The following is a 20,438-nucleotide window of genomic DNA, read 5'->3' on the forward strand; positions in this document are numbered from 1 at the left end:
AATTTTATAATTTTTTTTAAATATTTTTTTTCGAATAAAACTTTAAACATCAAATTTTTATTTAGAAACATTTTTTAAAAGAATATATATTATGAAATTATATTTCAGAAAAAAAAAGTGTGTGAAAAAACATGACAAAATGTAATGTAAAAAAGGGAGAGGGTAAAAAAGGAAGAGGGAGTAGCAACGGAACATATTGGACTTGCTCTGACTCCCAAATTTTACCTTCACCACTTCCTCGTTGCTAGTTAGGGCTCGAGAAGAAACGTCACTGTACAACTGAGTTAGGGTTAGGGTTTGGAGAGAATCAAATAATTGAGTGAATGGGGTCTCGAGCTAAGAAGAGAACCAGGGTTCTTGAAACTGAAGTAGATAGACTCAGCAGCTTGCCTGATGATCTGATTCACAAAATCCTCTCGTTTCTTGATGCAAAAGAAGCACTTCAAACCAGCGTTCTCTCGAAAAGATGGAAGCTTGTGTGGACAACTCTCCCTTTTCTCAATTTCGGTGAGTATGAACACTCTTCATCTTGGAACACATCTGGCTTTATCAACCATGTTATGAAACACAGGTACCGTCAATCTCATATCTATCAACTGAGTTTATGTGTTTCAAAGAATAGACTTACAAAAGGTTTGCCTCGAAAGTTTATTGCTCATGCAATCTCGCGCAATCTCGAAAACCTAAGTATTGAGTTGAAATATAAACATATGCCTTATAAGTTATCCACTTTAAGCTCTAGGTTGATAAAGAAACTTACTCTGGGAGTCAAACTTGAAGACTTTGCTTCCGAATCAGATCGCTGGGATCTACCTGCTTTAACATATCTTCGCTTGAAACGCCCAGGTTTGAATGGTAATCACAATTTACCCGACTCATGTTTGACTTGCTTGCCTGCTTTAAGAACACTGTGTCTTGATAATTGGGATTTTTCAAAATCGTCGTTTTCTTTTAGTTTGCCGGATTTAACAACTCTCCGTTTGTCTGGGTGTACTAGAGTCTCTCGAAGAGATTGGAACTTCCCAGCTTTATTAAGTCTAGAGCTAGATAATGTAGTTCTTACGTGGAGTTGTATGTACAAACTTGTTAAGCTACAGAATCTTACATTAACATCGGTGGAGATACCAGGAAACCTTACATTTTCTTTTCCTCAATTGCTCAGCCTTGATATTGAAACCCGCTACTCTGATTCTAGAGTTTGGATTGAACTTTCTGCACCAAAACTCTACAATTTTAGGTCTGTTGGTATCTTTTCTTTGTGGCTTGAGGCTCCTGTGTTGGAAAATGCGAACATGAAGTTACAGGGTTGGTTTGGGAATTTGGAATGGATATACAGAAAGCAATATTATCGAAGGTTCCAAGATATGCTTTCACAACTTGGTAATGCCAAAAATCTTACTTTTGACTTGGAGAGCATCGAGGTAACTTTGTTTGATATTTTTTATTTGATCATATTTTTGGTATAGCCTCTTTTTTTATTGGTACTTGATTGTGTAACTTGTTGCCCTAATATAATTAGTTTCTATTCATGCATTTATCTAGTTGCAAATCTATTATTCACGGGTAACTAGTCACACATCAGACCCTCTAATCTACATTCAGCGTCATCCGTCCCAGTCTCCCAGATCACTATCTCTCCAAGACTCTCCATCGTGGATATGTTAAAATAGGCCTCTGAATTCTGATAGTTACACTCTGGCTGTAATAATAGAAAAGTAAGTTATCCATTAATTATAGTAGGGAGATGGTCCATGACAAGTGATTATTGGGAACAATCTTATACACGATAATATACCGCGGAAAAAAACCCTAGAGTGGGTGTCTAAACCACGGATGGGCCTGATGGGCCCCTGCATACACATAAAAAATTTAGTGTAATCTTTTTCCGCTAAAAAATAGCGCGGCTAGTTTGTTGCAACTAACGCTTGTCAACGACCTGGACCCGTTATAGTATGTACAATGCATCGGTGCGTTTTTAATTTTAATGATTAGTATTCCAAATTAATTTAAATACCAAACTTAACAGAACTGTAAGTTTACTACGGTGGACAGATGTTATATTCTATAAGTTTCCTTAAGAAAAAGTAATTGTCTTCTCTCTTTAGCTCCTTCAGTGATCTAGCTTCCAGTAAATTTAGGTTCTTCAAACAACAAATACATGAGTATTCGACATGTTAATTTTTATTATTTTCTTGTTGCATCTTGAAATGCTTTAATGTTGTAGTTCATTTGATGTTTAGTGAATTATCTAAATCTCTTTTGAATTTTGTAGGCACCCTCTATGATTTCCGACAACTTCGCCGGTAAACCTTCTCCATTCTGTAACTTGAAGTGTGTGAAGTTACCGCATGAATGTAATGAATCAAGTATACCCGGTGCTCTTAGAAGCTACTTAATTGGCGGCTCTTCAGTAGGGACCATTGTCACAGCATTTCCTCGGGTATTTAATGAATCTATTATCATCCTTCTTGACAACTCACGTCATATATTGTCTTTTTTTTAGCATGAGATACAATACATGTAGAATTTGTTATTATTAGGCAATCTCCTGTAAGTTATGGTGGTATTGTGATGGGAACTAGGGGATGATTGGTCGATTAATGGGCATTTTATTAAGGATTTTCTAGGAAACAGATTTTTTAATCTCTCTCTCTCTATATATATATGTGTGTGTGTGTGTAGGCTTAGCCTAGAGGATATTCCACATCATCTGTGCATGAGTTTTTAAATATTACACCCTCAGTCCCCTTTAATTGTTTGCATTGGAGGGGAGAGGCTTGACACGCATTCTTAAACTCCTATAAAGTATGGTTTTATAAATTATTTGTTAACTTTTTTTCTTTTGAATAAAAGTTTAATGTTTAAGCTTTTATACAAAAGAATAAATTTAAAAATAAGCCCGTAACTTAAGGGCTTATTTTTAAAGATGCATATTTTTATAATTGTTTTAGACATAAATGTTAAGGAGGTGTTTCATTTAATTATGTTGCAAAATAAATAAGGGCTTATTTCAGAAAGAAGTATAGTTTCATGTATTTTTCTCTAGAAATAAGTTCTTATTTCTGAAAAATTAGGTAAACCAATCAACCACATTTTTATATACATCTTAAAATCCGTGCCAAGCAGTGAAAAAAAACCGTAAAAAAATGAATGAGACGGAGGGAGTATGTAACTGGCCTGGCTAAAAAGGAAAGGACAAAAGCTTTTTAAAGTGAAGTTGTTTCAACTATAAAGTATGCTGGTCCTTCTGATGATATGAGTTATACTTGGAAGAAAACTAATACCAGTATGAACATAATTAATTAGTTATAGCTAGTTTATGTCCACATATCTTAATGATACATTTTTAAGATCATGTATCACTAACTTTGTTCACACACGCACAATGGGAAATGATGGTTTGAAACTATGTTTACACTTGAAAATTAGTGAACTCTAATTTCTATTAATTTATATATTAAAATTCTAAAAAAATTAATTATTTGAACAGTTTGTATAGAAACAGTGGCAATTGATCTTCACTATGTTGGTTATATTTTGCGACGTTGAGCCGTCAAGGGGATGCAATAGAAAATTTTAATTTGAAGTTGCTTAAATATTACAGTTCAGTGTTTGTTTGTGAAAATATCAGGGTCCAAATTGTTATCTGGCTATAATACATAAAAGCATTCAAATCAAATTTAATATTAAATATGTTGATTGGGATCTAGTATGCATTACAATTGAAATTCTCTGAGTCGTTCTTGTCTTAGTTTGAGCTGATTGATTTTAATATTTTGAACTAATATCTTTTTAGCATAAACTGTTGAAGCCATGCCAACATGCTAATTGGTACCGTGGCTATAAACTATCGACTCTATAGGGATTTTATTAAGTTGGATGCTCTACCAATATATGCACAGGTTACAGTGTGTTGTGTGTACTGTACTAATATTTAGTCTAAGCTTTTAGTTTGTACTGGATATCATATGAAGATGCCCTTTTCTTGTGCAGTTAAGAGTCCTAGAAATATATCAGTGATTTTTTTTATTTTTTTTTACAGGACACGATTCCTTGCACAGAAGCAGTTTCCATGATAGCTCAAAATTCTGTGCTAAAAGAGCCCTTGGCAGCTCCTGCCAAGGAGGTTGATGATACTCAGCAAAATATTCACTGGACTAAGACGATCGATGTAGACATGCATGTGCAAGAAGAGCCTTTTGTAGAAGATTCTGTTTGAGATGCTGACAGGGTGAGAGATATTAATTCTTTACTTGTAGAGACAGGCAAAGATCCAGGGAACTCTTCAGCGGGGAATCAAGATTTTGGATTATGGCGGGGACATAAACTCAATTCTGAGTTTGTATGCTTACTCAATCGCATTATGCTCAAATACCCAGAAACCTTTGAGAACTTCACCAAGAAAAACATGAAATTATGTGCAATGAATTTGAAAATGTTGTGCACCTCAATTGATGAATTTACCAAAATATCTATGACCGAGGTTAACTCTGAGATGCTTGTCGAGTACAGGGATGCCTTTGCTTACTTGCAGAATAAGGGATTCAATCTAAGTTGGCTGGTGAGCCGACTAGATTATATTGAGCATCTCCTCTTTTCGAAGCCCCTGATTCCCGAGCTCTATGCAATTGATTGCCGTATTGACGATGGCAAAAGTAAACTGCAAGATCTGCAGGCTTGTGTTAAAAATGCCAGAATTAAACTACAAAATCTGCTGGCTCGTGTTGATGATGCAAAAACTGAATTGCAAGATGTGCAAACTCTTCGCGGGGAGAAGTTGACAGAAATTGAGAAGGCTTTTGGAACTTTGGGTACTAACCTAGCTGTAGGTTTCATTGCAGGTGATCTATTGTCTAATCCTTAACTTTCATGGATTAGTTGTAGGTTTCATGGTGCCTCATCCAGTCTTGAAGTTATTATTAGGTACTTGAAGGTATCATTGATCAACTATCCATTTTGTATTACACCGCTTTTGTGTTTGGTTTCAAACTAATTGTCATGGAAGTGTTGAAATGCTTGTAGCATAATCTATCAAGTTGTTTGATCTAATTCTGAAAAGATGCCTAGAAACTTTTTCTTTGAGCAGTTCCTTGGAAGCAAGTTGTATGTAGTATGTAAGTTGAAGTTGGACGCTTTGAGCTTTTGCTTCTTAAAAGCTATAAAGTTGTTAAAACTAACTGGTAAATTCGTATGTAATATAAAGTGTTTATAAACTTTTTTTTACAGATTTAAATTTCCAAGTAAAATTTTGAAATTAGATTATTTGATAAATTAATTTTTAACATACAATTCAGAATTTGTAAATTTTTGATTACTTGTTTTTTAAATGGCTTATTTTTATTTTTGAAAATTGATTTTACAAAAACGTATACTCCCTTTGTCTCAGTTAATTGTATACGTTTTTTCCGTACTCGACACGTATTTTAAGATTTTTATAAAATATAATTTTATAACTTATTTTTTAATTTGTCGTTTTTTGTATAAAAATATAAATGCCATATTTTATAAAGAAAAAGAAAATTTTAAAAATAATTTGTGAAATTATACTGTGTTAAAGCATTAAAACTCATGTCGCGTTCCCAGACGCCTGTGTATACTATTGGTTGGGATGGGGAGTAATTCATGTAAAAGTATACGGTCTCAACTTAGAAATGAAAGATAGATACTCTAATGAACACTGCATAGACTTAGGGATGGACATTTACCCCGCCCCGCTCGACCTCGATTCGATTCCCGTCGGGTCGGGAATTCAGAGAATTTTTTGGGGTCTGGACGGGGAGCCCCGCCCCGCTCGACCTCGATCCGATCCCCGTCGGGTCGGGAATTCGGAGAATTTTTTGGGGTCTGGGCGGGGAGCGGGGAAAATTTATAAAAAATTCGCGGATCGGGGCGGGGTCGGGGTTTCGTGTCTCCCCGCCCCGATCCCCGACCCTGATCGTATATATATGTAAAAAAAATAATTTTTTATATGTAAATAATAATATATTTATATATATTATACTAAATATATTATTAAAAATAGATATCTTTTATAATATTATTAAAATTTTAAAAAATAATCTTAATTTTTATTGATCGATTATTATTATATTGTAATATAATATATTTAATAATTTTAAAATTATCGTTTATTTATATTAGAAATAATTTTAATATGATTTGATGTTAAAAATCTGAGATAATATTATTTTATTAGTATATTATGAGGTAGTAGTTTGTTTTTTATTGAAATAATATATTATATATTATAAAATTATTATTTTTTATTAAAAACTAAAATTCCCCGAATCCTCCGGGATCCCCGTTCCCCGTTCAGAACGAGGATGGGGTGGAAAAAAAATCATCGTTCAGGGTTCGGGACGGTATCGGGGATAGACATTGAATTCGGGGATGGGGCAGAGATAGCATTTCCCAACCCCGAAATGCTCCCTTGCCCTAGCATAGTTTACCCCCAATTTTTACCCAAAATATTTACGTCGACCTTCCTCGTTACTAAGGGCTAGAGAAGAAACGTTACACATTCTCTGGGTTACGGTTAGGGTTTGGAGAGGAGCAAATAATCGAGGGATGGGTTCTCCAGCTAAGAAGAAAATGAGGGTTCTTGATACTGAAGTAGATAGACTCAGCAGCTTGCCTGATGATCTGATTCACAAAATCCTCTCGTTTCTTGATGCGAAAGAAGCACTTCGAACCAGCGTTCTCTCGAAAAGATGGAAGCTTGTGTGGACTACTCTCCCTTTTCTCAATTTTGGTGAGTATCAATACTCTTCATATCTGAACACATGTAGCTTGATCGACCATGTTATGAAGCACAGGCACCGTCAATCCCATATTTATCAATTGAGTTTATGTGTTTCAAAGAATGGACCTACAAAAGGGTTGGTTCAACAGTTTATCGCTCATGCAATCTCGCGCAATCTCGAAAACCTAAGTCTTGAGTTGAAATATAAACACACTATGTCTTATAAGCTATCCACTTTAAGCTCTAAGTTGTTAAAGAAACTTACTCTGGGAGTCAGACTTGAAGACTTTGCTTCGGAATCAGATCGCTGGGATCTACCTGCTTTAACGTATCTTCACTTGAAACGCCCCATTTGGGATGGTAAATACAATGTACCTGACTCATGTTTGACTTGCTTGCCTGCTTTAAGAACACTGTGTCTGGATAATTGGGATTTTTCAAAATCGTCGTTTTCTTTTAGTTTGCCGGATTTAACAACTCTTCGTTTGTCTGGGTGTTGTAAATTCCCTCGAAAAATTTGGAACTTCCCAGCTTTATTAAGTCTAGAGCTAGATAATGTAGTTCTTATGTGGAGTTGTATGGACATATCAGCACACCTTCAATTTTCTTTTCCTCAATTGCTCAACCTGGACATTAGAACCCGCTTCTCTGATTCTAAAGTTTCGTTTCAAATTTCCGCACCAAAACTCTACAATTTTAGGTCTGTTGGTATCTTTTCAATGAGGCTTGAGGCTCCTGTGTTGGAAAATGCGAACATGAAGTTACAGGGTTGGTTTGGGAATTTGGAATGGATATACAGAAAGCGATATTATCTAAGGTTCCAAGATATGCTTTCACAACTTGGTAATGCCAAAAATCTTACTTTTGACTTGGAGAGCATTGAGGTAACTTTGTTTGATAATTTTTATTTGATCAGATCTTTAGTAGAGCCTCTTTTTGTATTGGTACTTGATTGTGTAACTTGTTGCCTTGATATAATTAGTTTCTAGTCATGCATGTTATTTAGTTGCAAATTTATTATTCACGGGTAACTAGTCACACATTAGACCCTTTAATCTACATTCAGTGTCATCCCTCCTAGTCTCCTATAGCACTATCTCTCCAAGTTTATCCATCTTGGATATGTTAAAATAGGCCTATGAATTCTGATTGTTACACTTTGGCTGTAATAATAGAAAAATAAGTTATTCAGTAATTATAGTAGGGAGATGGTCCATGACAAGTGATTATTGGGAACAATCTTATACGCGATAATATACCGTGGAAAACAAAAAAAACCCTAGAGTGGGTGTCTAAATCGCGGATGGGCCTGATTGGCCCCTGCATACACATAAAAAACTTAGTGTAATCTTTTTTCGCTAAAAAATAGCTCAGATAGTATGCTGCAACTAACGCTTGTCAGCGACCCTGACCCATTATAGTATGTACAATGCATCTTTGCGTTTTCAATTTTGATGATTAGTATTCCAAATTAATTTAAATAACAAAATGACTGATGTTATATTCTATAAGTTTCCTTAACAAAAAGTAATTGTCTTCTCTCATTAGCTCATTAAGTGATCTAGCTTCTAGTATATTCAGGTTCTTTAGACAACAAATACATGAGTAATCGACATGTTAATTTTTATTATTTTCTTGTTGCATTATGAAATGCTTTAATGTTGTAGTTCATTTGATGTTTAGTGATTTATCTAAATCCCGTTTGAATTTTCTAGGCACTCTCTATGATTTCCGACAACTTTGCCGGTAAACCTTCTCCATTCCATAACTTGAAGTGTATAAAGTTACCACATGAATGTAGTGAATCAAGTATACCAGGTGCTCTTAGAAGCTACTTAATTGGCGGCTCTTCAGCAGGGACCATTGTGACAACATTTCCTTGGGTATTTAATAAATCTATTATTATCCTTCTTGACAATTCACAGTCACATCATATATTGTCTTGTTTTTGAGGAGATACAATACATGTAGAATTTGTTATTATTAGGCGATCTCCTGTAAGTTATGGCATTGTGATGGGAACTAGGGGATGATCGGTCGATTAATGGGCATTCATTAAGGATTTTCTAGAAAATAGGTTTTGAATATATCTGTCTATATCTATCTATCTATCTATATATATATATATATGGTCCTACTCCACTTCAAACCCTTCTTAAACTAAAAACTGAAATAAAATTCTTTAAATCACATCGAAATATAGCACATATGGTATGGAATCGATCCTTGGGAGATGAGGAAAAACACAATGAAGTCGGATTTCAAAAAAAAGTTCACCGATTGACGGGAATATTCAAATTAAAAACGGAGAAATTATCTGGAATCATGTGTGGGAGGGTGCAGGTTTATTGTGTGTGGTGAATTCTAGGGGGGGGGGGGGGGGCATTAGATTAGATTGATCTGATGATGGCTGAGATTAGTTTGTATTTGAACACTTGCCTATATATATTTGTTCAAATACAAACTACTAAAATACAAACCAAGGGAAACTATACTTAAACGACATCACCCACCCTCTGTATGTCATCACCCACCCTCTATATGTCATCACCCATCACCCACCTAGGGCCCACCCTCGCCCCCATTTAATCCACCCTGAGCCCGGGCCTGGCCCCGCTAGAGCCTCGGCAAGGCTCCCACAGACAGCTTTAAGAGCCAAAACTTGGCCCACCATGGCCCCTCTTAGACCCCATCTATGCCCATCTCGGGGTCCATCCCCGGTCTCAAAACCCTTACCATTCTACTTAATCGGATTGGTTTGTATTTAGTTTGTATTGGTTTAGGACCTTATATATATATATATATATATATATATATATATATATATATATATATATATATATATATATATATATATGATGGTGGATTCTACAGGATGGTATATTAAAAAAAACTATTGTATAGGATTTGTCAAAAATAATATATGTCAAACCTTATGCAATTGTTTTACTAAAGTCTATTACAAAAAATAATATTTGTTTGTTGTATGACCCTATGCAGGGGAGAAATGAAAAAACACTTGATGAAGCCATTATTAATGATGCATGTGCGCGAAATGTTTTGGAGGGATACCAGACTAAAGGAATTGAGGTTTGTAAAAAACTAGCTCTATAATAATACATGTGAATATAAAATTCTAAATTATTCTATTTTATTCTTGAAAAGATTTTAAATAACAAATGTTTTGAACATATTCATAGAGTGTGGCTTATTAAAAAAAATTTCTTAAGATTCATCAAAGTGTTTTTTACGATATTAGGATTGTCTAGTAACATAAATTCTCAAGATTCAACAAAGTGTGGTCTGAAACTATATTAGGAGTCTTTACTAAATTTCAAATTTAGTTGAGTAATTGAACCACACGCTGATTTAAATTATTGTAAGAGTTATATTTATTTAAATTATCTGAAATCTTCCTCAGAATTCTTTTACTCACTTTTTTTCCATGTGCTTGTTTTTTTACTCGGAAATTAAATTCCCTAACTACTGGATTCTAACAAGTTATCTATTATCTTTATTTTGTTTTCATTCTCTTTCTATTGTTGTTGCTTTAGTTCTGTTAGCCGTTAGTATTCACAAAATTACTCTATTTTCCTTCTATTCTCGATTCTCTAATTAGTTGTATAAAATATTGTGTGTGGTAATGTATTCTGGTTATAGATGTCTTGGTTTTATAGTTCATACCCATATAGAATTGAGATTCCATATAGGTATTCTGTGTTAATCTATTGTTATAAAATTTTAAGATAATGTTTTCACAATTATTGACAAACCAAAGTAGGGAGCTAGTAAGTTTTCTAAATTGTCTTGTTTTTGCAGGGGATCGAGATTCTGCTTGATTCATATCAAAAGATACAACGGAAATTAGTTGTGCGGATAATTGAAGAAAAGTATCGAGCGGAATGTAAAGAACCTCTTCAAGAACTAGCAAAAAAATTCAAGGATCTTAACAATGATTACAACAAGATCGTTGAATGTGTTTTAGATGGTTCTAAGTAAAACAGAATCAAGTTTGTAGATGGAAAAACTTTATCATTTCACTTTTTTGGAAGACTTTTTTAGTTGGAAATTTAATATTATCAGATTCTTAAGCTCTTACAGTACAAATTGATTATTCTACTATGTGTCTTTTTGTTGGTATTTTTAATTATGATCTCTGTATATAGTTATATTGATGTTTGGTGGATTGAAAAAGTTTTCTTAGACAGAGTACTTGTTGAAATTACTAGTTACCAACAATCGAACATTTATTACTGCACTAGCTCATAAAATTAAATGAATCTAGTGTAACATTGCAAAACCATAGAGCTGATCTCTGTATATAGTTATATTGATGACTTTGAGATGCTTGTCGAGTACAGGGATGCCTTTGATTACTTGCAGAATAAGGGATTCAATCTAAGTTGGGTGGGGAGCCGACTAGATTATATTGAACATCTCCCCTTGTCAAAGCCCCTGATTCCCGAGCTCTATGCAAGAGCTGCAGGCTTGTGTTAATAATACCAGAATTACACTGCAGAATCTTCTGGCTCGTGTTGATGATGCAAAAACTGAATTGCAAGATGTGCAAACTCTTAGCGGGGAGAAGTTGACAGAAATTGAGAAGGCTTTTGGAACTTTGGGTACTAACCTAGCTGTAGGTTTCATTGCAGGTGATCTATTGTCTAATCCTTAACTTTCATGGATTAGTTGTAGGTTTCATGGTGCCTCATCCAGTCTTGAAGTTATTAATAGGTACTTGAAGGTATCATTGATCAACTTTCCATTTTGTATTAAACCGCTTTTGTGTTTGGTTTCAAACTAATTATCATGGAAGTGTTGAAATGCTTGTAGCATAATCTATCAAGTTGTTTGATCTAATTCTGATAAGATGCCCAGAAACTTTTTCTTTGAGCAGTTCCTTGGAAGCAAGTTGTATGCATTTAAGTTGAAGTTGGACGCTTTGAGCTTTTGGAGTATGCTGGTTATGTGACCTGGATTAAACTTCTTAAAAGCTATAAAGTTGATTAAAAGTAGCTGGTAAATTCATATAAAGTGTTTATGAACTTTTTTTATAAATTTAGATCTCCAAGTAATGTTTTGTAATTAAATTATTTGATAAAAGCTTATTAATATAAATTTTAAATTATAGATTCAAATTAAGAAAACATATTAAAATACTAATTACCAAAAGAATATATTTTAGTATTACTATTGCACTCCATTTAGAGGGGAGTATAATAGCAGACAGCCAGACACAGTGTGGGTATTTTGTGCAATATTTTCGAAAATGGGTATTTTCCATATGAAAGAACTCTTATTTTGACGAGAAGTTTGTACTGGACATGTTAGATTACTTACTTTTCAGAACAGAAATAAAAGATTACTTTTAGAAAAAATATATAAAAATTCTATTTTTTTCTAAAAAATCTTTCTTTTTTATCACATAATAAATACAAACATTTTATTAAAATTTATTTTTCAAAAAATTTCAATGAGCAAATAAAATTAAGGTTGTAATTCGAGCGAGACGAATTTTGAGCCAAACCTAATTCGAGCCAAGTTTATTCGAGTCGATCCGAGCCGACTCGGTTAACTAATCGAGTTTAAATCTTTACCCGAACTCGACTCGGTTAATTTCACGAGTCGAGTCGAACTATCTCGTTTAGCTAAACGAGCTGGTTTTAATAAGGCGATCTCGCAAGCTGCCCGACTAATTACCGCTCAAAATAAAATTAATGGGCCTATGGGCCCGAAAACAAAGTTTTATGGACAACAGATTTATAACTACAACACGGAAAAACATAAAACAGAGCAAACAGATGCTGCTTAATCTCAGACTCCCCTCACTTCCTTGCCGTGCTGTTGTTTATTCCTGCTTACACAGGTACGCACATGCTCTGTATCTATAGTTTTATTATACTTCAACTTCGATAAATAAATATATTCGATAAAATAATTTTGAAGTAAATAAATTATTGGATTATCGAGTGTTTGTTACAAAAATATTGAGCGTTGTTTCAGCAAGATGAGCGCGACTACTGGACCAGTTATTCGCAAATTCATCCCAGTTGAACACTCGCAGACTCATGGTATGTACTTCAATTTAGCTTATCTGGCTTTAAAATTGCTTTTATTACTTCAATTTAGCTTATCTGGCTTTATAATTGCTTTTATTAACTGAATTTCGCGGAATTACACGTTCATATCAACTGAATCTGCGATTTGGATTCATCAATTTGATAAGTAAATGGAGAAGATTGAGATAGAGATGGATGGAGGCGAGGAAATATTCATTTCGTTAATTAGTTAGTGATGAGGCTTGTCTATCCTTTTAACGGTTTCGGCCTAACTCGTGCCGACAAGGCATTCGAATGTAAAGGAAATTAACAATTGCTAAACACATTGGTGTATCAGCTATATATGAAACTATATCTATACTTATATAAACAATTTCTAAACGACACCGGGAGTTTGTCACTTGTGACAGTGTATTGTTGCTTTTGTTTCCAACTTGTCTGGAGTTCAATGTGCTTTGATAATGGTGATGACTGGATAAGTGCTAATGCTGTGATATATTAATAATGGAATGTGATGAGGTTGTGTATACATGCTAGACATGTAAGCAAACTTGAGTTCGAGTTCTTGATTTTAATGAAGTACGAGAAACTGTTAACTTTGTGTTAAGTTTAAAGTTTCGATTATATATTTATATTTATTACCGCTGTGCTTACCATCGTAAATACTATTACAGGCTCCAAATTGCGCCTCGTCTCATATAACATTTTGGCCCAGGTATGCCTTAACGTTAATCTAACACCTGTTCATAATTATGAATTTGTAATGTAAACATCCTAATCCTATGTGCTCTGTGTAATTGTTTGTAGAGAATTTTCTAAATTACTAACTTTTATAAAGTTATTTGAAACTCTACTACATGCATGAAATTATATGCAGAGTTTCGGTCTGCAACCAATTACAGCTTGAATCAACTTCTTGTATTTTTCCTTTAACATTGGTTTTTTTAGAAAAGGTGGCAGTTGCATATTTGGGTTGGATTTTGTTGCTTTTAGCTGATTTTGTTTGCAATTTTAATTTATTAGTTGCATGGTTTGGAAAGATGCATTTTGCAAAAAGTTTTTAATTGAACTGTGGTTTTGCCATAAAAATTGTTTTTTGTAATTTTTTTTAAAAAACTTTGTCTTAATGAAATCTTTTCTCTTTATTGGTACTAGTGCTTATCCAAGCCATTCATTTAAGTTTAAAATACAAATTTATTAACCTGAATAGATATAGTTACAGTTTTAATGCACCTTTTTTTAAAATCTGATTTATTTCCTCTTATGTTGAACTATCATTTCATATGTAATCTGGTGTCTAGATTACTCTTAAAAGGAATGACATTTAATTATAGTGATTAAGAGTGCACTTCATGTAAGACACACATGTGTTGTGGTGTTGGTTTAAATATGGCTGTAATCGAAATTTACTGTATTACTATCATTTAATTTGAACTGAATAACTAATATCACTATTTACATTTATTCATTTTGTAGGCTTATGTGAAGAGCTCCTTGTTTCCGCATTCACCAGCACCTTGTCTCAAGTAAGTACTTTACTCTGATATGTGTGTCATATTATATATGTTTCCACTAGCATGCACTCACCCTTTTTAGTGCTTTCAAATAAGTTATTAATTGGAGTTTTATTGTGATTTGAAGTTTGATTTATAATTACTGTTGACAATGCATCAATTCATTGACATGCAAACAAGTCACAAAATACATGACGTACAAGTTTTCATGCTAGTATTCTGTTGTTTAGGATTCTTGGGATAGTCATATAGATGACTTCACATAATTTGTATATGAATATTTTACTGAAAAATACTTTAGAATCCATTCGAGTGTGTAATAAGTTGCTGAAAAGCACTAATTCAAAACTAATTTAATGGTATTTCTCAGAAGGGATCTATAGAACAAATAACTGCTGTATATGGTCATCAACTCATCAACTAGTCATATTATGCAATAGCAACTTTCAGATGTTGTCTGTGGCCAATTAAAAAATTACTCTAGTTTTACGAGGTTAACTAAATACGTGGTAAGTAGGTTGTGGATACTATAATCCTGGTATTTGTATCTGATTTTAAAATTTTAAGAATCTCTATCTCTCTTTCTCCATCCCTCTCCCTTCTCATATTATTACTAAGAACTTAAATATTTCATGGCTTCTACGTTACATCTGTGTATAAGTCGATCTGTTGATACCACCATGACTAGATCTGGCAGTTCTGGTATTCAGATTGGTGCCGGATCAGAAGTTATTTTTTTGTATAAGTCGTTATGTGATCAGGGTATAGCATACTCTTGACTTCGACTTGATCATTTACGATGATTTTGTAATCTTGTTCTTATTCATCATTAACAGTTCGGTACTTTGGTTATATGCATTGACTCATTGCTAAGTTCTTTAACTGATATAGGTGGAAAGCTCGTTGCCAGGAACTTTTAACTGTTCTTAGGAGCTTTGAGGCTGATATCCTTTGCTTACAGGTATTCCACTACTTCTGCTATTTATCTTGATTTCCTTGCATCAAGTTCATGTGCCATGCACTATTTGTTTTTATCTAAGTTAATATTTACTCGCATCACCAGGAAGTAGATGAGTATGATACCTTTTACAAAGGAAATGTTGAGAGTCATGGCTATTCAAGTGTTTACATCCAGAGAAGTGGCACAAAGCGTGACGGCTGTGGAATTTTTTACAGAAACAATAAGTATGAGAGCCTTGTTTTATGTTTTAATGATGCATTAATATATATATATATATATAACAGTGGTTTAAGATTGTTTCAAATAATATGATACTGTCATGCAGATTGGAGTTGGTCATGCAGGAGAAAATAGACTATAATGATCTGGTGAACTCTATTCAAGAAGAAGAGGCATTGTGTGCTGGTATGGATAAAATTACCGTTAGTGACACCGAACGAGATACTGCATCAAAAGAAGGTAAGATATATTCTCTCCAATTAACCGAACTAAACAGATACATCATGTCCCACTCAAAAGTAGAATATGGTAACTTGGGAAGGGTAGATTTACGCTTACTTTACCCCTCCTCTTAGAGAGCCATTAGAAATAATGTAATTAACTTAAAGTAGAAGATAAAATATATGATTAAAGACGGTGTGCAAAGTGCCTATAAAATGTAATTAACGTAACAGTAGTACAGTACATATGTGTGCAAGGTACTTAATAGTTACTATGTCCACAAAACACACTTTTAACTGCAGTGCTATCCCAAATCACTGTATACCTCTAGCCCCCTAATTACCAAACTGCAGGGAGCCAGCAACTCCCAAGCGTCGCCAAGAACTCCTATCTGTCCTTGGAGAGGTTTCAGTCGACATGTCCAACTAATTTTCTTGAATGCCTTACAAACTATTGCATCTCACATGACATGATATATGTAGAAAAATGCTCTCATAGTGTATCTAGCTATATGGATTGACTTTCTTAGCTCATTCTATTTCCTTTATTTTTCAAGCTGGTCTATTTTACATATATCTGTGCATTTACTACTATATTTATGTCCTCCCTCCAAGTGAAAACTTGCTTGTTCATTAGTTGCATTATAAATATGTGATCAGCAATGTAGCCATCTCAAATGTTGACATATTATTTGTATTTATAGATTTGCAGCCCAAAGACACCAAAGATCGTGGGGATCCTAATGATCCGCGTGTAAGATTAAAACGTGATTGTGTAGGTATCATGACTGCATTTCGACTGAAGGAATCTTCTGAGCATTTTGTAATTGTTGCAAATACACATATTTACTGGTAATTTGATTCAGTTGTATCAAGTATTTCTATTCACATTCATCTAAAATTTGTAGCTTTCGTCAAAAATAAATAAATTAAGCACTAATTTTTCTATGTTGCAGGGATCCAAAATGGGCTGATGTAAAGCTTGCACAAGTTAAATATCTACTGTCGCGTCTTGCTAAATTTAAAACTCTGGTATCAGATAAATTTGACAGTGAACCTTCGGTTCTTCTTTCTGGTGACTTCAACTCAGTCCCTGGAGATAAGGTATTTGACCAAAACTTTATGTTTTTTCCTTTTTCTTCGATTTCCATATTAATTGTTCACGCACTAAAACTTTACAAAAGGATATTAATTGTACAGTCGCACTTACAATCTTGTATCTATTCTTCCAACACAATCGCACTTTGCTCCCCCAGCGTATCATGTGTGGGGGTGGGGGCATTCCTTACGGTCCCATTAAAAGTGAAATGGCTTCATTGTTGTGGGATTTGTACCATCGCATACCCATAACAATCTTGTATCTATTCTTCTAACACAATCGCGCTTTGCGCCCCCAGCATATCATCATTACCCTTTCGTAAATTGCCTTCGCAGGTTGAAACCTGTAACTTTGGTATTAAAATGTGAAACCCGGGCCATTTCCACTAAAAAATGTTAAAGATGTTAATTATCAGGAATATCTTTAGATATTTAATACTACAGAGGCACCTGTATCGTTTAAGGTTGCGGAGGAGGAATCGACCTGGGATTTGAAGATATGTATGCGTCAGAGAGGTTTAACACTTGCTCAGTCCTTCGCCAGCTACCAAAATTTCTCTTTTCTGATCAGCAACAAGCTGAGAGAATTCTTCCAATAATTAATAACATTTCCTCCAAAAACGGTGTTCGTCATACGAAGACTGTCTGAAAATCTCGGCGTAACATCCTTTAATGACAATACGACACACAGAAAATTCTTTAGGTCTTCAAAATTGGACATCCTCAGATTAATATCGAATCCACTACCGGGAAACTTGATTATATGTATCCTGAGTTTTTGAAATTGGTACTGATGTATTAAAATTGGCCAGCAAGGTCTGGAGTCTGGCAAAATGTAAAGACAAAGGCAGAGAGGAGTTTCAGTAATTCTATGTTTACCCTTTCGAAGTAAAGTTGATTCTCATTTTGGATGAAAATTTGTCCTTGGGTACAAAGTGACCCAATTTTGAGTGCTTTAGGACTAAATTGACAGGCTTTGAAGTTCGTGTATTGAAGTGTATATGGCTGTATGTAGGGAGATGAGAAGTGCAATGTGTGATTAGGCCTTCTTCTAATTGATTTAAAATGCAAGAGGCCGTGCTTCTAATTATGATTTGATGGAAATTGCAGTCACAAGCTCATTTTCGTTGCAGGTATATGAATACCTGATTTCTGGTAACCCTTCCATGGAACCTCAACTGGAACAGAGGGAGGATCTTCCAATTCCATTAGATAGCGTATACGCATATCTGAGGGGAGAACCGCAATTCACAAACTGCACACCTGGGTTTACTGGTACTCTTGATTATATACTTTTTTCTCCCAGTGGAAGCATCAATCCTATCAGTTATCTAGATCTTCCTGAAGCCGACTCTTCTGATGTTAAAGGTGGACTCCCAAATTACTACCATCCTAGTGATCATCTGCCAATTGGTGCTGACTTCGTGATTCGTACAAAATAAATTAGCATCAGTACCTGGCAAGAGCACTGTTGAAAACGTTCAGTTACTTCAATTTCCCAATTCTTTTCAATTTTTTTTATCCTGGTAGATTGTTTAGTTGGACAATTTTGCGAGCCCAGAGCAGTTTTGCACACAACCCCAAACCCCACCATTTTCCTTTATGTATGATTTGATTTCAACATATGTACTCCTTTTTTTTATTGAATATGTACAAATTAGTTGTTTATATTTTACATATAAACATCACTCAGTTAACCTATACTGAAATTGATATGTGTAGAAATATGTTTTTTTTTTTTGGTGTTACAGGAACTGTCAAAGTGTGTTACATGTCCATTTATTACAGAAGCAAATCTTCCGTCATAACTTAAACACATATAACCTCCTAACTCTTAAATAGTACTTATCTATTGGTATTGCGAAACCCCTGAAGGTTATTATTCTGAAATAAAGTAAAGTGAACTCTCTTTATAAAGTTATATTCCTATATCTTTGGAATAATATCTGCTTGTAAAATACTTCATCCGTAAGATTACAATTTAGAAAGGTGAGACAGGTATCCCTATATTCTTGAATGGCCTGCTTTAACTTAACGGTTGAGATTGATGAGCTTTCTCCGAAAGTGACCCTTGAAGATATTGCAGTTTTCTTCTCTTACTGTGGGACTGTTGATTCAATCCAACTCCAGAGGTACTCTCCTCCCCTTTCCTCCATGATCTGAACTTATGGTTTTGTTTTGCTGTTTCTAATGGCTATGAATAATAGGAGCATCGATAAGACGGGGATTGCCTACGTGACTTTCAGGCAGCCATATGCTTATAGAACTGCACTTCTTCTGAATGTGAGTCCACTTCTCATTCTTCATGCTCATGGCTGCAATTTTCTTACAAGTTATCAGTTTCAGAAACAAAAACACATCTAAATAATGATTTGAAACTGTGTACCTTTCTTATCCTTTATACTGTCTAGACAGAAAATTCATTTCTGGGCTTGTATTTTTTTCAGGGTGCAGTGATCATAGACAATCCGATAAAGGTGTTGCCTTATCAAGATTCCACCAATGTTCCAGTCGTAGACATCAAATATGAAATCCGGGTTCTCCTTCTCTCCCTCTAACAAATTATTGATATTCGATAACAATGCTAGAGATAGCATCTGCATGCAGTGTGCTCAAGCTCACTACTTTCATTGAAGATAGAATAATTATAATTTAGGAGTGATTTCGGGATTTTCCCTTCAAAATTTTAAACCATATAAGTTGTCATCGAATCTGCATTTACCTGTCTTGCTTGAATTCAATGTAAATGTTAATCCTAATATGTTGCAATATGATACTAATTCTTCTTTCTTTTACTTATCTTTCTTTGCAGTACAACTTTGATAGACTATAGAGGATCCCAGCAAGACATGGCAGAGGGGCAAATGGCCGAGAACTAACAAGCTGAGAAGAAATTATTGTTGAATTTGATTTTTCATGTAGTTACTTCTTCGAATATCAATTACTTAGTAAGAGTATCTTGTTCTATCCCAGTATTTTAGAAAAAAATAAACAAATATCGCTCCAACGATATTCTATCTCTATGTTCAAAGAGACTTTTGGGCAAAATACAATTTTTCAAATCGTGTATATCCAAGTAACTGTAAGCATTTTTATAGAAAATAATTGATACAAGCTATTCAATTATATAAAAGTTTAGAAATTCTATATTCTAATGTGATAATCATAATCATATTACTGAATATATAATCAACTAAATACGATGAATTTGAGCACTAATTGAAAAGTTCTTCCCTGACATGAAGAAATTTCATGCGCTTAATTCCTGGAAAATTGGGGAAGAGGTGAAAATCCAACCTTTTACGTTAAGGAGAAATTGGTGACTGATGGACAATTGGTACCACTCCTTTGAATGGCAAAACACATACATATTTTATGTCAAGAAAGCAAAAACCTCGTGCATTACGTTCAAAGAGTGTCATCAACATGAATTGCACCGGAGAAACATACAAAAAATGTGAAATAAACTCAATTATATGCCAACGTCGCATTACAAACCAAAGTTACCAAACCATGCACCATTTTCCTGGATGACGAAAGCTCGGGCTGTCTGGCAGACTTCAGATCTTCTAAAGAAAACGTAATTGCAAGAGGGAAGGATTCTAGTTTGAATCCTAGCATTAG

The 20,438-nt window shown here is 34.4% G+C and overlaps 4 protein-coding genes across 6 annotated transcripts; all 4 read left to right on the forward strand.

Moving 5' to 3' along the window:
- Window positions 1-191: 191 nt before the first annotated feature.
- LOC108203063 (F-box/LRR-repeat protein At3g26922-like) lies at window positions 192-5,089 on the forward strand. Of its 2 annotated transcripts, XM_064084554.1 has the most exons (4): window positions 192-571; window positions 737-1,421; window positions 2,273-2,440; window positions 4,043-5,089. In XM_064084554.1, exons 1-4 carry the CDS (start codon window positions 324-326, stop codon window positions 4,217-4,219), a joined length of 1,278 nt encoding a protein of 425 aa, XP_063940624.1. In that variant the 5' UTR covers window positions 192-323; the 3' UTR covers window positions 4,220-5,089. The 2 variants fall into 2 exon arrangements, with proteins under 2 accessions (XP_063940624.1, XP_017227265.1); XM_017371776.2 differs by having other exon boundaries at window positions 193-1,421.
- Window positions 5,090-6,421: 1,332 nt separating this feature from the next.
- Window positions 6,422-10,833, forward strand: LOC108200477 (putative F-box/LRR-repeat protein At3g28410). Its single transcript, XM_017368645.2, has 4 exons — window positions 6,422-7,626; window positions 8,458-8,625; window positions 9,743-9,832; window positions 10,562-10,833. Exons 1-4 carry the CDS (start codon window positions 6,568-6,570, stop codon window positions 10,739-10,741), a joined length of 1,497 nt encoding a protein of 498 aa, XP_017224134.1. The 5' UTR covers window positions 6,422-6,567; the 3' UTR covers window positions 10,742-10,833.
- Window positions 10,834-12,486: 1,653 nt separating this feature from the next.
- Window positions 12,487-18,482, forward strand: LOC108202839 (carbon catabolite repressor protein 4 homolog 4). 2 transcript variants are annotated; one of them, XM_017371402.2, is made up of 10 exons: window positions 12,487-12,608; window positions 12,746-12,813; window positions 13,476-13,516; window positions 14,278-14,327; window positions 15,207-15,276; window positions 15,379-15,500; window positions 15,602-15,735; window positions 16,421-16,568; window positions 16,673-16,820; window positions 17,948-18,482. In XM_017371402.2, the coding sequence occupies exons 1-10, from the start codon at window positions 12,490-12,492 to the stop codon at window positions 18,254-18,256; spliced, it is 1,209 nt and encodes a 402-aa protein (XP_017226891.2). In that variant the 5' UTR covers window positions 12,487-12,489; the 3' UTR covers window positions 18,257-18,482. The 2 variants fall into 2 exon arrangements, with proteins under 2 accessions (XP_017226891.2, XP_017226893.1); XM_017371404.2 differs by having other exon boundaries at window positions 12,547-12,608; window positions 12,750-12,813.
- A 219-nt stretch (window positions 18,483-18,701) lies between these two features.
- Window positions 18,702-19,937, forward strand: LOC108202841 (polyadenylate-binding protein 2-like). Its single transcript, XM_017371406.2, has 4 exons — window positions 18,702-18,946; window positions 19,022-19,097; window positions 19,262-19,351; window positions 19,627-19,937. The coding sequence occupies exons 1-4, from the start codon at window positions 18,831-18,833 to the stop codon at window positions 19,645-19,647; spliced, it is 303 nt and encodes a 100-aa protein (XP_017226895.1). The 5' UTR covers window positions 18,702-18,830; the 3' UTR covers window positions 19,648-19,937.
- The last annotated feature ends 501 nt before the right edge of the window (window positions 19,938-20,438 follow it).

The sequence above is a fragment of the Daucus carota genome, chromosome 9 (assembly GCF_001625215.2).
Source record: "Daucus carota subsp. sativus chromosome 9, DH1 v3.0, whole genome shotgun sequence".
Classification (NCBI taxonomy): domain Eukaryota; kingdom Viridiplantae; phylum Streptophyta; class Magnoliopsida; order Apiales; family Apiaceae; genus Daucus; species Daucus carota.

Coding starts and splice junctions, on each gene's coding strand:
- LOC108200477 (XM_017368645.2), top strand. CDS start 6,568: ATGGGTTCTCCAGCTAAGAAGAAAATGAGGGTTCTTGATACTGAAGTA. Junction 7,627..8,457: donor TTGACTTGGAGAGCATTGAG/GTAACTTTGTTT, acceptor TGAATTTTCTAG/GCACTCTCTATGATTTCCGA. Junction 8,626..9,742: donor TTGTGACAACATTTCCTTGG/GTATTTAATAAA, acceptor GACCCTATGCAG/GGGAGAAATGAAAAAACACT.
- LOC108202841 (XM_017371406.2), top strand. CDS start 18,831: ATGGCCTGCTTTAACTTAACGGTTGAGATTGATGAGCTTTCTCCGAAA. Junction 18,947..19,021: donor GATTCAATCCAACTCCAGAG/GTACTCTCCTCC, acceptor TATGAATAATAG/GAGCATCGATAAGACGGGGA. Junction 19,352..19,626: donor ACATCAAATATGAAATCCGG/GTTCTCCTTCTC, acceptor CTTTCTTTGCAG/TACAACTTTGATAGACTATA.
- LOC108202839 (XM_017371402.2), top strand. CDS start 12,490: ATGGACAACAGATTTATAACTACAACACGGAAAAACATAAAACAGAGC. Junction 13,517..14,277: donor CATATAACATTTTGGCCCAG/GTATGCCTTAAC, acceptor TTCATTTTGTAG/GCTTATGTGAAGAGCTCCTT. Junction 15,501..15,601: donor ATTTTTTACAGAAACAATAA/GTATGAGAGCCT, acceptor ACTGTCATGCAG/ATTGGAGTTGGTCATGCAGG.
- LOC108203063 (XM_017371776.2), top strand. CDS start 324: ATGGGGTCTCGAGCTAAGAAGAGAACCAGGGTTCTTGAAACTGAAGTA. Junction 1,422..2,272: donor TTGACTTGGAGAGCATCGAG/GTAACTTTGTTT, acceptor TGAATTTTGTAG/GCACCCTCTATGATTTCCGA. Junction 2,441..4,042: donor TTGTCACAGCATTTCCTCGG/GTATTTAATGAA, acceptor TTTTTTTTACAG/GACACGATTCCTTGCACAGA.